This window comes from Schistocerca serialis, chromosome 6 (assembly GCF_023864345.2).
Source record: "Schistocerca serialis cubense isolate TAMUIC-IGC-003099 chromosome 6, iqSchSeri2.2, whole genome shotgun sequence".
NCBI classification, from domain to species: Eukaryota; Metazoa; Arthropoda; class Insecta; order Orthoptera; family Acrididae; genus Schistocerca; species Schistocerca serialis.
The window spans coordinates 575,242,046-575,258,202 of NC_064643.1; the positions used below are offsets into that span (position 1 = coordinate 575,242,046).

Below are 16,157 nucleotides of genomic sequence, written 5' to 3' on the forward strand. Positions count from 1 at the left end.
CCAAAACCTTCTTCAGCTATAATCTGTAACAAACAGTCTTTTTATTGTGCCTGTCTACAACCAACAGGTCATCTTTACATAAGTAGCAATCTGTCCTTTTCCTAATATTGTTGATATTCCAACCTGGAGTTTCCAATGTTTAAATTAATACTATTTATGTTATTCATCATTTGAACATACATTTTTATACTTGAATATAAATAAAATAACACTTTACTGCTTTGTTTATTCAAAAACTAAAATTTATGTGATTTTAGAAAAATTTATGTGTATTGTGTGATCTAATTACCTTATTGTATTAAGTATTCCAAGTATTTGTGTGTAGCAAGCACTCCCAGCTGTAGCTGTACAGCCCACTGTAGCTCAGAAACATGGACAATGACTGTAGCAGAAGAAGAGCTCTTGAGAAAAAGGGAGAGGGAAATATTAAGAAAGCTTTTTGGACCCGTATATGAGGTGGAGCAATGGAAGATAAGGAGAAACAAGGAATTGGAAGAAATGTATAGAAATCCTGACTTGGTGCCTGAAATTAAGTGTAACAGATCAAGATGGCTGGGCCATGTAGAGCGAATGTCAGAGGATCGAACTGTCAAAAAGTTTTACACAGGAAATCCAGGTGGCAAAAGGAGCAAAGGAAGACCCTGAAAATGATGGCTGGAGGATATGGAAAATGATTTGAGAAAGATTGGAGTCAGGAGATGGAGGAAATGAGCAGCAAATCATCAGGATTAGGCTGTGATCATCATCAGAGAGGCAAAGCCCCTACATGGGCTGTAGTGCCAAGGAGTAAGTAAGTAAGTAAGCACTCCCATCGTTTGCACATACCAACACAATAAAAGTAGGCCCTTGATCAGTTCCATTACACATTGAAGGCACACATGAGGCTGAGCATATTTTTTTATTGAAGTCACATGAAACGATCAGTTAGTAATTTGGTATAAGCACTGCCCCCTCAGTGTGTTGCCTTGTGAATGCTGTCAAATGCTGTCCTGCAAAACTGTGGTGAAATGTAGGGCCATAGCTTCCCTTGTAAGATATTGCGCCATATTTTGAACCTGCCAGTTGCCTCCTCATTTCACTTGGGTCACAGTCCTTTGGAAGAATTGTCTAATAGTTGTTGCAGATGTGGCTCCATTTCTTGAGTCATGGCAAGATCACTGTAGTTCAAAATATTTATGAACCTATAGATGCATGAAAAGTAGTTGGCAGTTACATTATTTACACCTTTAAAATAATGCACATCTATTGTAAATTGACTGATAAATTCAATGAGTCTGAAACACTGAGGAGACTTTTATCACTGCCATTCTGAAAGGCTAAGATGCTGGCCTGTGGTCTGCATGCAGTGTCACCAACTGAGCCTCCACTTGATGGTGGAAATGCCTCATGCTCTCATATTTTTCCAGGAACTCTCTGTCATGAGTGTCTGCTTCTGCAGCATAGCAGTAGCGTTACCACCTACCAAGGAAGGGCCCAGGTTCAATTCCCAGCAGGGGACTGGGTGCTGTGTGTCCTTCATCATCATTTCATCATCATTGACTCGCAAGTTGCCGAAGTGGCGTCAGCTAAAAAGGACGTGCAATATGGTGGCCGAACTCCCCCCGAATGGGGCCTCCCAGCCAACAATGCCATACAGTCATTTCCATTTCTGTCATAATCAGTCCACTTTCTTAGTCCTGGCTGCAATTATTTTGTAAAGAAAAAATATTGGTTGCCAATGATGGTTGATGTTTTGGGGTAGAGCAGCATCAACTGCATTTTTGCTAGCATCTATAATGACAGACAGTGGTGTAGTTGGCATAGGATGAGTGAGTACTACTGCCTTAGTGAGGCTCACCAGCAGTTCAGAGAAATCTTTGTCCATATTTTATGAGGTCCACTTCAGTACTTATTATATGTGGTGTCACAACCTGAGAGTGCAGCTGTTAGAGATGACTGAATGGATGTTTTGCTGGGAGATAATGGTGATAAATACACCATTACAACAAAAGTCATAAGTGTTGATGGTTCGTTGGCCTCAGAAGAGCATGTAAAGCAGCTATCTTTTCTGGTAGTAAGTAGATACCATCTGCTGAGGCCCTATGGCTGAGAAAAGTTACCTCACTCTTGTCAGTGACGCACTTACCATTATTGCCATGGTTGTATAGTCTCTGATACACTTATGCACTTTTTGAATGTATCATTATCAGGTTGAACATTAGGTGAGAATACAAGAACGTTGTTCAAATAACCAAATCAAAATCATGGTGCCTTTAATACTTTGCCAACTAAGTGTTGGAAAGTTTAGGCAGCATTTTTAAAACCAACTGGTATCCCAAAAAGTAAAAAGGGTGTAATCACTGCTGCCTTTGGAATTCATAAGGTACCACTAGAATTTGGTTTTAAGCCCCCTGGCAGTCTAATACACTGAGAAAGTCTGTGCCTGTCAATAGACATGTGAAGTAATGAATATTAGGTTTAGAGTACTTGTCTGACCTTCAGCATGCCTTAATCACCACAAGGGTGCCATGACTCATTCTTCCTATGGACCAAGTGCAAAGTGATGATCCTGGACTATCAGAATGATGGATAATTTCCACCTGAAGCATGTGTTCAAAAATTACTTTTGTTACTATTAGATGGTCTGGTGCAATGCTGTGGACACATTGCAAAACAGCTGGATTTGGAGTGATAAGTATGTTATGCATGGTACTGCATTTAATGCTGTTGTGTCAACATCTGTGACTCTAGTGAACAATGAACAGAGTGATCATTGCATGACTTTTGTGACCACATTGTATTTCTTTTCAAAATTTCTGCTTCCTTCCTTGCTCGTAACTCTTTTTCTCTGGACAACAGTTCACATCTTACATCTAGATTCTCTTCATGTAACTTCACACTTCACCACCTCATTCTTCTTTTGACGTTGAGTAACTGAGATAGCAGGCTACAATGAATGTTCTCAAACTGTGAATGATCATTGACATCATCAATTGGCTTATTAGTTTTCATCTTGGGAGAATCTAGAGCCCCATTATTTTCATGTAATATTTTGGCTTATGCAAGCCTTTTTCTAATGCTTTTGCTCGTAGTTGGTGTCAACTGATGGTCATTATATGTACTGATATTTTTACTCTCTTCACCATGCCATTGCCAACGCAACCTTGAGTTCCAGTCACAGAACAACAGTCAATCATGTTTATAAGCAATGCATTCTCAAAGCTCACAGTAAGTGCACAAGAAAATTGGCACCTAAAAAGGTTGTACGAAGTCAGCAACCACAAATGGGCACCTGAAAAGGGTAGCAAAACCTATTTCAACTGTCAAAATCTTGTGGCCATGGGAGAGGATTACTGAGTTGTTTACAGTTTTCAATGGTTGCAGATCATCTACATCTACATCTACATGGATATTCTGCAAATCACATTTAAGTGCCTGGCAAAGGGTTCATTGAACCACCTTCACAATAATTCTCTATTATTCCAATCGCATACAGAGTGAGGTGAAAATGAACATCTGTATCTTTCCATGTGAGCCCTGATTTCACTTATTTTATTATGATGATCATTTCTCCCTATGTAAGTCAGCATCAACAAAATATTTTCACATTTGGAGGAGGAAATTGGTGATTGAAATTTTGTGTGAATCTGATCTACAATCAGGTGCACATGAAGCAGGGAGGGTGCTGACATCAAGGCCAGCGTCAATTAAGAAAACTATGCTAGACATTTTGTCTGAGATGTATAATTGCTGTGACATAGTAGTATACACCAGAAGTAACAGTGTTTGAGCAATCTGCTTTGTATGTGCCATATTGCTATTGATGGCATACCAACCAATGTACTATAGTCTGTGATCAATTGTGTGACAATGTTTCTTTAGCTGGTGGTGCTGTTTCGAGGTGTTGCAATCTGTTGTGCCTAACCAAGTCTGCAATTGTCGTTTGGGGAAGCGCATGGCTCTCTGCACTTTGTAGCCTCAGTTGCAAAGCATCTACAATACCAGCAAATGTTAGTAGAGCTGGTCTGAAATAGCCTGTACTGTTGATATTGAGGAACAGAGCGAAGTTTATCAGGGCCATTACACAGATGTAGCACCTGAACCTCCCTCGCAAGGGGCTCAATTGTGGTATGTAGACTCAGCAGCTCATCAGATATGCTGGTGGAGCAAAGTGACAGCAAAGACAGGTGTCATATCTTTGAGCAAATTCATTGACTGCCAGACACATTCGGCTGAAGGGTTGGTAGCAGCTCACATCACAACTGCCATAACAGGCAAATCTAATGTGTCCACTCTGTTGGCTCCTTGCAGTATCTTAAGTAATGGTTGACTCTCATGCAGTATTAAAGCCACATGTACCTGTGAAGGCAGCAGCCGTTCTCAAATATGTAACAACAAGCCACCGGAAACTGAAACTGTATCAATCAGAACACGTAAATGTCATCAAAGCTCTGACAGGGTTTTGTCACCATGATTTTCATGGTACAACATTTGATTAAGTTTTTGGTCTGGTGGTTTAGTGAAATGAGCAATTAAAACAATTTTGAGAGCATAGTGGCTTGTTAATAAGGAAGGTGCAAAATAATATCCAACCCTAAAACAGAGACTGGAATGTCTATTTCTAATGAGTGCAGTTGTGACACAGATGAAAGGACTATAACTGGTAACATTGTCATGTTTCATTTAATAATGTCACTTCCCAGCACAGAAGAGGAATCCAATGCCTTGTAGTGTGAAAACGGCACTGAAGCATCTATTTTTCCAACCAATGAAGATGTTTGCCTTTGTCAGTGATTGGTACTGCATATAGAACTGTGTCCACCAAATCCAAAACCATGATATTTTGTTGGATTTACTGAATATCATCACTGATAGCACACAGTAGGTATGTTTTTGTTGGATTTATTGAATATCATCACCGATAGCACACAGTAGGTATGTGTACCCTCTATGATGACATTGTACTATGTATAATGCAAAATAACTCATCAACAGGGAAACTTGGGTGGTATTGTGGTCATCAATTATGTAGGTGAACCTACTACCCAAATTTGTTTACAGAAAAACAGTAATTAGTGAAGCGTAATGAAATGTCAGGAATACGTTTGTCTAGGCAACATATTTATGGGATTAATATTGCAAGATCACAGGTTAATGTAAGTGGATGATGAGTGATTGCAAATGTGAGATGTTGGTACATTGACAACTAGTGTTATCAACAGAATGTTGAATCCCAACACAGGAATGGTTAATGCTGTTTATGGAAGATGCTAGAGTTGTTGTCCAATGATGTCTCATATGTGCTCAATTGAAGACAGATCTGGTGATTGAGCAGGCCAAGTCAACATGCTGACATTCCATAGAGCACGTTGGGTTACAACAGCGGTATGCAGGTGAACATTATCCTGCTGGAAAACATGCCATGGAATGCTTTTCATGGCCAGCCGGAGTGGCCGTGCAGTCCTAGGCGCTAGTCTGGAACTGCGAGACCGCTACAGTCGCAGATTCGAATCCTGCCTGGGGCATGGATGTGTGTGATGTCCTTAGGTTAGTTAGGTTTAAGTAGTTATAAGTTCTAGGAGACTGATGACCTCAGAAGTTGAGTCCCATAGTGCTCAGAGCCATTTGAACCAATGCTTTTCATCAATGGGAGCACAACAGGTTGAATCACCATAATGATGTGCAATTTTGCAGTCAGAATGGATGGAAGAACCAAGAGAGTATTCCTGCTGTCATTCGAAATTGTACCCCAAACTATGACTCCAGATGTAGGTCCAGTGTGTCTAGCACACAGACAGGTTGGTTTCAGGCCTCAGCTGGTCTCTTGTTAGCGAAAACACGGCCATCACTGGCACAGGGGCAGGACCAGCTTTCATTAGAAAACATAATACACCTCCACCTGTCCTCCAATGAGCTCTCACTTGACACCACTGAAGTCACAAATGTCAGTGGTTTGGGGTTACTGGAATGCATGCTACAGGGCATCTGGTACACAGCAGTCCTTGAAGTAAATGATATGTAACAGTTTTTTGTGTCACTATGGTGCCAACTACAGCTCAAATTGCTGCTGCAGATACAGTATGGTGCACCAGAGCCAAACACTGAACAAAATGGTCTTCCCCCTTAGTAGTGCCACATGCCCATCCAGAGCCTGGTCTACTTATGACCATACAGTATCTTGTCCACTGCTGCCAGCAATCATATTCAGTGGCTACATTCCAGCCAAGTCTTTCTGCAGTATCACAGAAGGAACATCCAGTTACCTGTAGCCCTATTACATAACCTCATTCAAACTCACCGAGGTGTTGGTAATGGCATCTTTGTCACCTTAAAGGCATTCTTGACTAACATCAACTCACTATGTCCAATCTCATGCTCCTGATGCTTACAGTTTGTATTTAAACCAAACCTGTTTTGCATCCTCAAGGTGGCACTACTAGGGCCACTTTTATGCGACTGACTTGCAATTTGAATAGACAATTCTTTCAGATGTAGAAACACACCTACCAACTTTTGTTTATGTTGCACAACTCATTCTTGGTGCTGTAATTTTTTTCTGTCAGTGTATAAACACAAATACTTCTTTTGAACGTAACAAAAATCCTTTTATTTTGGTGCAGTCAAATACATACAATGCAATCGCAAAGTTGGTCAGACAACAAAGACGAAAAGAGTGCAAAGACAAAGCAGTACATCACAGATAATATATGTTGCACTCAGTCAATGGATTATTTATTCCTACATGTGTATACCTGAAATTTGATTTGCAGTTTTTCTTTGCATAAAATGATCCTACTAGTAATTTTAGTCATTATAGTTTTTCTGTCTGCCTTAATGTTGACTTTTATGATAACTGTGCTGACTTCCTTGGCTACTTTAGTATGTATCTGCTCACATTCACTGTATTTGTGGCCTCTAATCTTCAGTAAAGACCTTTTCAAAGTCTGCATACATAACTGTTGTTATTGTTAGATCTGCCTCAAGCCTCCTGTTTTCACATTTAGGCTTCTCAACCCTGCTTTTCATAGCAGGACTGCTAGACTTGTGTTATTTGTTCATAAGCCAAGCATTCTCATGGTGCAGTAAAGCAACTTGATACGAAATTTTTGACTGTTAGAATAGTCATCACAGTGTACGGTGTCAAGACACAGAACAAGACAGGTCTGCTTGAATGGAAACTTGCATTCTTAAATATGTGGAGCATCTTATTAGCAGATTGAGACAAATGCATGAAACTAATCTCAGAATAATGGAATACGACATGCTGAGTACTATAAGATAAACATATGCCTACAAATTCTCCACTTTATAGCTATAATGAAAGTTTAAGGTCAAAATTTTCAAGGTAAAATGACTGAAGTTAATATCAATAACACAAGTTTGTGATATCATTTATACAAGTCCATCTGTTACTACACATTAATTACATTACATTAATCCTTGTTCCATAGATCATGAATACGACATTTCATAATGATGTGGAATGTGTCACTTTAACATAAGTTTTCTTTACACAAAATAATTAATTAATTAATTAATTTTTTTTACAGTTACTACTTCATATCTAAGAATTCATCTATTGAGTAGAAGCAGTTGTAATTCAGAAATTCTTTTAATTTGCTTTTAAATGTTGGTTGGCTATCTGTCAGACATTTAATACTATTTGGCAAACGACCAAAGATTTTTGTGGCAGCATAATTCACCCCTTTCTGTGCCAAAGTGAGATTTAATCTACAATAGTGAATATCATCCTTTCTTCTAGTGTTGTAGCTATGCACTTCGCAGTTATTTTTGAATTGGGATGGGTTATTAATGACAAATTTCATAAGTGAATATATGTATTGTGAGGGTACTGTGAATATCCTGAGTTCCTTAAATAAATGTCTGTGAGGTGATCTTGGGTGGGCTCCAGCTATTATTCTGATTACACGCTTTTGTGCAACGAATACTTTCTCTCTTAATGACAAATTGCCCCAAAATATAATGCCATATGAAAGCAGTGAATGAAAATAGGCATAGTAGGCTAATTTTTCTGATATATTTATCACCAAAATTTGCAATAACCTTGATAGCATAAGTAGCTGAACCTAACCATTTCAGCAGATCATCGATGTGTTTCTTCCAATTCAATTTCTCACCAATGCACACACCCAGAAATTTTGAGTATTCTATCTTAGCAACAGACTTCCATTCATAGTCTATATTTATCAATGGTATTATGCCATTTACTGTACAGATGTGTATAAACTGTGTTTTCTCAAAATTTAGTGAGAGTCCATTTGCAGAGAACCACTTAATAATTTTCAGAAAGACATTATTTGCAATTTCCTCAGCTGATTCTTGCTTCTTGGGTGTGATTACTATACTTGTATCATCAGCAAAAAGAACTAACTTTGCATCTTCATGAATATAGAGTGGCAAGTTGTTAATATTAGGAACAATAAGGGACCCAAGACTGAACCCTGTGGGACACCATTCTTGACACCTCACCAGTTAGAGGACTCTGCTGGTTTTTGTAGACTATCTGTACTGTTAATGTTAACCTTCTGCATTCTTCCAGTTACGTATGAATTAAACCATTTGTGCACTGTCCCTCTCATACTACAATACTTAAGCTTATCTAGAAGAATTTCAAGATTCAAACAATCAAAAGCCTTTGAGAGATCACAAAATATCCCAATGGGTGATGTTCAGCTATTCATTTAATTTAATATTTGATCAGTGAAAGCATATATAGCATTTTCAGTTGAAAAGCCTTTCTGAAAACCAAATTGACATTTTGTTAGTACTTCATTTTTACAAGTATGTGATGCTACTCTTGAATACGTTACTTTTTCAAGGATTTTGGATAAATCTGTCAGAAGTGAGATTGGGTGGTAGTTGTGAGCATCAGATCTATCCCCTTTTTCATTTAATGGTTTAACAATAGCATATTTCAGTCTATCTGGAAAAATTCCCTGTTTCAGTGCGCTACTACATTTGTGGCTGAGAATTCTAATTATTTGTCTGCAACAAGCTATTAGTACTCTGTTGGAAATGCCATCCATTCCATGTGAGCTTTTACTTTTGAGTGAATTTATTATTTTCCTAATTTCAGTAGGAGGGGTGGGTTGAATTTCAGTTTTATCAAATTGTGTAGGTACTGCCTCTTCCACATACTGCCTTGCATTTTCTAATGAATAGCTGGAACCTATTTTCTCTACAACACTTAAAAATGATTATTAGAAATGTTTTCTTCTTCTGACTTCTTGTTAACAAACTTTTCATTGTGTTTGATAGAAATATAATCTTCCTGTGCTCTCGGTTGCCCTGTTTCTCTTTTCACATTATTCCAAATTGTTTTAATTTTATTATCAGATGTGCTAATCTCAGACATAATGTACATACTTCTGGACTTTTTAATAACTTTTCTAAATACAGTGCAGTAGTTTGTATAATGTTTTATTGTTTAGGGATTATTACTCCTCCTAGCAATAAGATACATTTCCCTCTTCTGTTTACAAGATATTTTTATCCCTTTAGTAAGCCATGGTTTTTTACATGATTTCTTACAATTATATTTCACTGTTTTCTTAGGGAAACTGTGTTCAAATACACTCACAAAGATATCAAGAAATAGGTTAAATTTTAAATTAGTATCATGTTCCCTGTACACCTCATCCCAGTCTAGCTGTTGCAAGCTTTCCCTAAAATTTTGGAGTGTTAAATGATTAATGTAACGCACTATTCCGGAGGACTGTTTCACACTGCTGTATGGAGCTAATAATATACTGTAACTAGCTGTGCATCATGATCAGACAGACCATTCTCAACTGGAAAAGTTTTTATTTGATTAAATTTATCTTGGATTATGAAAACGTTATCTATCAGTGGGCTGCTTTCCTGTACCACCTGAGTAGGAAAATCAATAACTGATGTCAAATTGAAAGAACCAAGTAATACTTCAAGGTCAAGCTTTCTATCTGACTCTTTCAGAAAATCCACGTTGAAATCCCCACAAACAATAATTTGCTTTTCTTTGTCTGACAGGTATCACAACAAAGAATCCAAGTTTTTCAAAAATAGTTGAAAATTTCCCAATGGGGACCTATACACGGCTACAATTATAAAAGTGCCTTCATTTAGTTTAAGCTCACATGCATATGCTTCTATGTGTTGCTCTACGCAAAATTTTTTAGTTTCCAAATTTTTCACACTATGACTGATTTTAACATATATGGCAACTCCTCCTCTCTCCATTGTGTCTCTACTTACATGTGCTGAAAGTTTATATCCACCTACATTTACCATTTCCATACCCGTGACTATATGATGTTCAGACAGGGATAGTACATCTACACCGCCCTCAGTTTCTAAATCTTCTATACAAACAAGAATCTCATCTACTTTGTTTATAAATCCCCTGATATCCTGATGCAATATATTAACATTACTTTTTACTGTGCTTTTATGTGAATCTTGTGACATTCTAACATTATTTTTCACTATACTGTTATGAGATTCTTGTGAATATTTTCACATCTCTAGTACCTACCTGTCTGAACTTTTCATTAAGCTTTATTTCAATCAACGTAGGATGATTGGATACTGATCTTAGCCCAAAAAAGTATTCCCATGAGTTTCAGTGCCCCCCTCCCCACCCTTAAAGATTCTGCTATCATCCCAGCCAGTTTACCCTTCCCTTTCCTATTGAGATGCTGGCCATGTCTTGTGAAGTCCCACCTACCAATACCATCAACAGGAACCAAACCTACATTGACAAAGTAGCCGCCTGAAGCAGCTGATCTAGCTTCATATTGACTCTCCTAACAGAGCTGTTCAATTGGGGCCGGTCATACCACATGAAAGCAGGAACCAAGCCAACATTTGAATGGTTCATTGCAGATGCTATTTTTACCAGGTCACACTCAATATTGTATCTTCTATGGCTCTCTATTTGGTATGTAGATGCACTGATGTATAGCATTCAAGTACATTTGAGACCTCTACTACAACTATGAAATAATGTCATAAACGTTTCACAATTATAGCAGAAGTGAGTTATCTGATCTGTGTTCTGTTTAACAATGGTATACTACTGATTTTGTGAGCAGGCACATGTGATTTTTATACAAGATTGCAACTGCTACTTATTGTCACACTGCCAGAATGGGATCTGTAGCATCATTAATGACAGATCAATATAAACTGAGATATGCTTGTATGTCTGACTACATAGGATACCTCATATAGACTATCAAAGAAGATCCAGGTATCATCACACAGCATGTCACCAAAACATGTGATACATGTCACAGTACCACAAGGAAAGAACATCACAGGCACTTCATATATTTCCAACTGCTTCAATTTGTGCAGTGTCTTTTGCCTAATGGCAACTGTCAATGGGAGAACTTAGAAGTTTTGCCAGTTGTTTGTTGCACAAACTGCCAATTCATTGCTTGTCTCTTCAGTCTTGTTAGCACATGGCACAACATTTGGAACTCCATTATGACAGCTGCCACCCATTCCACATTAAACGGTCCCTTCCCTACAGCCTAGGTCTTCGTGGCAAACGAATCTGCTCCAGTCCGGAATCCCTGAACCATTACACCAACAACCTGAAAACAGCTTTCGCATCCCACAACTACCCTCCTGACCTGGTACAGAAGCAAATAACCAGAGCCACTTCCTCATCTCCTCAAACCCAGAACCTCCCACAGAAGAACCCCTAAAGTGCCCCACTTGTGACAGGATACTTTCCGGGACTGGATCAGACTCTGAATGTGGCTCTCCAGCAGGTATACGACTTCCTCAAATCCTGCCCTGAAATGAGATCCATCCTTCATGAAATCCTCCCGACCCCACCAAGAGTGTCTTTCCGCTGTCCACCTAACCTTCGTAACCTCTTAGTTCATCCCTATGAAATCCCCAAACCACCTTCCCTACCCTCTGGCTCCTACCCTTGTAACCGCCCCCGGTGTAAAACCTGTCCCATGCACCCTCCCACCACCACCTACTCCAGTCCTGTAGCCCGGAAGGTGTACACGATCAAAGGCAGAGCCACGTGTGAAAGCACCCACGTGATTTACCAACTGACCTGCCTACACTGTGAAGCTTTCTATGTGGGAATGACCAGCAACAAACTGTCCATTCGCATTAATGGACACAGGCAGACAGTGTTTGTTGTTAATGAGGATCACCCTGTGGCTAAACATGCCTTGGTGCACGGCCAGCACATCTTGGCACAGCGTTACACCGTCCGGGTTATGTGGATACTTCCCACTAACACCAACCTGTCAGAACTCTGGAGATGGGAACTTGCCCTTCAGTATATCCTCTCTTCTCGTTATCTGCCAGGCCTCAATCTCCGCTAATTTCAATTTGCCGCCACTCATACCTCACCTGTCTTTCAACAACATCTTTCCTCTGTACTTCCGCCTTGACTGACATCTCTGCCCAAACTCTATGCCTTTACAAATGTCTGCTTGTGTCTGTATATGTGTGTGTGTGCGAGTGTATACCCGTCCTTTTTCCCCCCTAAGGTAAGTCTTTCCGCTCCCGGGATTGGAATGACTCCTTACCCTCTCCCTTAAAACCCACATCCTTTCGTCTTTCCCTCTCCTTCCCTCTTTCCTGATGAAGCAACCGTTTGTTGCGAAAGCTTGAACTTTGTGTGTATGTTTGTGTGTCTATCGACCCGCCAGCGCTTTTGTTTGGTAAGTCTCATCATCTTTGTTTTTAGATATATTTTTCCCATGTGGAGTATTTCCCTCTATTTTATATATATATATATATGTTTGTGTGTCTATCAACATGCCAACACTTTCGTTTGGTAAGTTACATCATCCTTGTTTTTAGATATATTTTTCCCACATGGAAAGTTTCTCTCTATACATCAAGCTTTCGCAACCCATGTTTGCTTCATCAGGAAAGACGGAAGGGGAGGGAAAGACGAAAGGATGTGTGTTTTAAGGGAGAGGGTAAGGAGTCATTCCAATCCCGGGAGCGGAATGACTTACCTTAGGGGGAAAAAGGGACAGGTATACACTCGTACACACACACATATCCCTAAAGTGAAATTAAAAATATATGGGGAGAGATAAAGGTGAACTAGAAAGCAACTGGAGTTCTGGTGTGAAAAAAATCGAAAAAGTGTTGGTTTAAGCTGAGCTATGTTGATCCTGTGGTGAACTTAGGTTGGTAAACAACGAGGTGTACAAAGGTTAGGTAGTTGTGTTGCCTCCAAAACACGTTAAAGGGTGAGGAAATATGGGAAAATTTTGAAAAAACTGCGTGTTAATGTATTAAAAGGACTGGTTATGTGGTGGCAGATTATGAAAATGTGGCTAACCATTGTCTGCTGAAGAAATAATAATGTTAAAACCTGTGGTAAGCTGCTAAAAAATGATCAATTATGTGGGAAAAACAGGAATGGAAATAAAACAAAAGTTGTTATAACTAGTTGAAATGGTTGTTTAATAAGTGAAAGGAACTGAAACTGTGAAATAGTATTCACAAGGTTACACGAGAAATGTTTGTAAACTGGGAATGGTGGATTTTATAGCAGTGGTAGTGTTGAAAGTGTTAAAAAATTTTTCGTTATGGTTTGGAAGTAAATTATGTTTTATTGAGTATATATAGGCAGGATAAATTGTATGGTAGATTACGGAAAAAAGGGGAACTACTTGGACAAACAAAAAGAGAAAGTAAGATGACAGAAAAGATTTTGAAATGCAACAGTGACAATAACAAACATTATTGTTGGGTTCATATTAATGATATGGATATAATAGAAAGAAACATTCCACATAGGAAAAATATATTACAAAACAAAGATGCTGTGACTTACCAAAAAAGGTAGCGCTGGTAGATAGACACAATAAAACACACACACACACACACACACACACACACACACACACACACACTGATTTCAAGCTTTCGCAACCCATGGTTGATTCCTCAGGAAAGAGGGAAGGAGAGGGAAAAACGAAAGGATGTGGGCTTTAAGGGAGAGGGTAAGGAGTCATTCCAATCCCGGGAGCGGAAAGACTTACCTTAGGGGGAAAAAGGGACAGGTATACACTCGCACACACACACTTTAGGGATATGTGTGTGTGGGAGGAGATAGGGCGAGAAACGACTGTTTCCATTATTAAAAAAATGTTCAAATGTGTGTGATCTCTTATGGGACTTGGCTGCTAAGGTCATCAGCCCCTAAGCTTACACACTACTTAACCTAAATCATCCTAAGGCCAAACACACACACCCATGCCCGAGGGAGGACTCGAACCTCTGCCTGGAGCAGCCATTTCCATTATTAAAAATCATCTGTTATGTACAGCTACAGCTATACTCTGCAAACCATAATGAAGTGCATGCCAGAGAGTACATGCCACTGTTCCAGTTATCAGGGTTTTTCCCATTCCATGCACGCATGAATTGCAGGAAGAATGATTGTTTGAATACCACCATGCATGTTGCAATTAATGTAATCTTTTCATCCGTATGGCAGTGATACATTATGCTTTAAGTATCTGTTGCTTTTGTAAATCATTTAGTCATTGGTAGTAAAATTAGGTTTGTCAAGTTGGAGAAATTAATGAAAGCTACACTTTAGGCTCTTTACAATTTTAACTGAAGAATCAAAGAATGATTTTGGAAATCTCTGTATTTGTATGAAACACAGAAATGAATATTATGTCATTGTTGAACTATAACTTACCTAGTTCTTTCTTGTTTGACTGAAATGAGTCCACGAATGACATCTGCAGCATTGGTAGTTTTCTGATTTAACTCCTTAGATGTTTCTCTTCCTTGTTTGACAATACTTTGGAGAGTTTCTATGATAGTCAGAGGTCTCATCGACCAAGTTTCTGTAGCAAGGTCAAACTGGAAACAGTGATTATGCCACAATTCTTATTATTCCATCTATTTTTGACAATATAATGCAACTGGATAGATAAAAAATATACTCACTTTTGCCACCACTTGATGAGTAGATCATTAATATTTCATCTGTATTTTAATTTAACTACTAGGAATATTTAATACAGGAATGTAGATAACATTTCATTAAATAGTAGAATTGTCAGTCTTCAACTAGTACACTTCACTACCTTTCAATGAATCCTTTTTCAAGCTAGAGCACACACACACACACACACACACACACACACACACACACACACACCACGAATATAGGCTGACAGGTGGTAGGATACCAATTTAGGAATGGTGGGAAGGATTGTGCGTAAGACATCCTTCTTTTCAGGACATAATGATAGGTAGTCAAAGCCCTGATACAGGAGTTGGTTCAGTTGCTTGAATCTGGGATGATATTGGGTGATGAGTGTGCTGAACCTTTTGCAGCTGGGTTCTTGGGAGTGGTGGGAGGATTATGAGCATGTGAGGATATGACAAAGGACATCTATTTGCGGGCTAGGTTTTGGGAATATTGAAGGCCTTTGTGAAGTCTTCAGTATACCGAGAAAAGGAATTCTCATCAATGAAAATACATCATCCATGGGTGGCCAGACTATATGGAAGTGATTTTGCAGATACCTTCACACCCCTAAACCTACCAACACCACCAAGAACCAGCTACATAGGAGACCCCCTCATCACCCTATACCATTCCGAACTGGAGCAACAGGACCAAGTGCTGAGTTTTGGCCTCTACTCTCAATTATCATCTTCAGCAATGAAGGGCAGTATGTTCAAAATGTTTCCCAACCCTCCTAAAGTGGTAATACTATGCTACCCACTCAGCATACACATTTTCCTCATCCATCCCTTCACCATTCCCACTTCCAGCTTCTTGTCAAATGCATTATATCACTGTGAAAGATCAAGGTGCACTTACCTCTCCAGTCCCACCACAGGTTTACCCTATCCCAACAGAGGAAGATCCCTGTGAAAGCAGATATATCATACCCCAACTCTATTGCAAATTCTGCACAGCACTCTACAAGGACATGACTACCAGCAAAGATCCACTTGAACAAATGGGCACTGACAAACCACGGCCAACAGCAGAGTTAATCACCTATCAGCAGAACATATTGCTGAGTGCAACATGTTGATGGGTACGTCAAATTGCATTTTAAAAATGATTTTATTTTTAATGGGAGATAGACTGATGCTTTCCGTGTTGACACCGGCCGCAGTGGCCAAACCATTCTAGGCGCTTCAGT

The 16,157-nt window shown here is 39.2% G+C and overlaps 1 protein-coding gene across 1 annotated transcript in view; it reads right to left on the reverse strand.

Annotated features, from left to right (window-relative positions):
* LOC126484991 (putative phosphoenolpyruvate synthase) overlaps window positions 1-16,157 on the reverse strand; it is a 317,801-nt gene that overhangs the window by 58,367 nt on the left and 243,277 nt on the right. Inside the window, exon 22 of the mRNA XM_050108598.1 lies at window positions 14,687-14,853. Within this exon, the coding sequence (XP_049964555.1) occupies window positions 14,687-14,853 (167 nt within the window). The remainder of the gene's footprint in view (window positions 1-14,686; window positions 14,854-16,157) is intronic.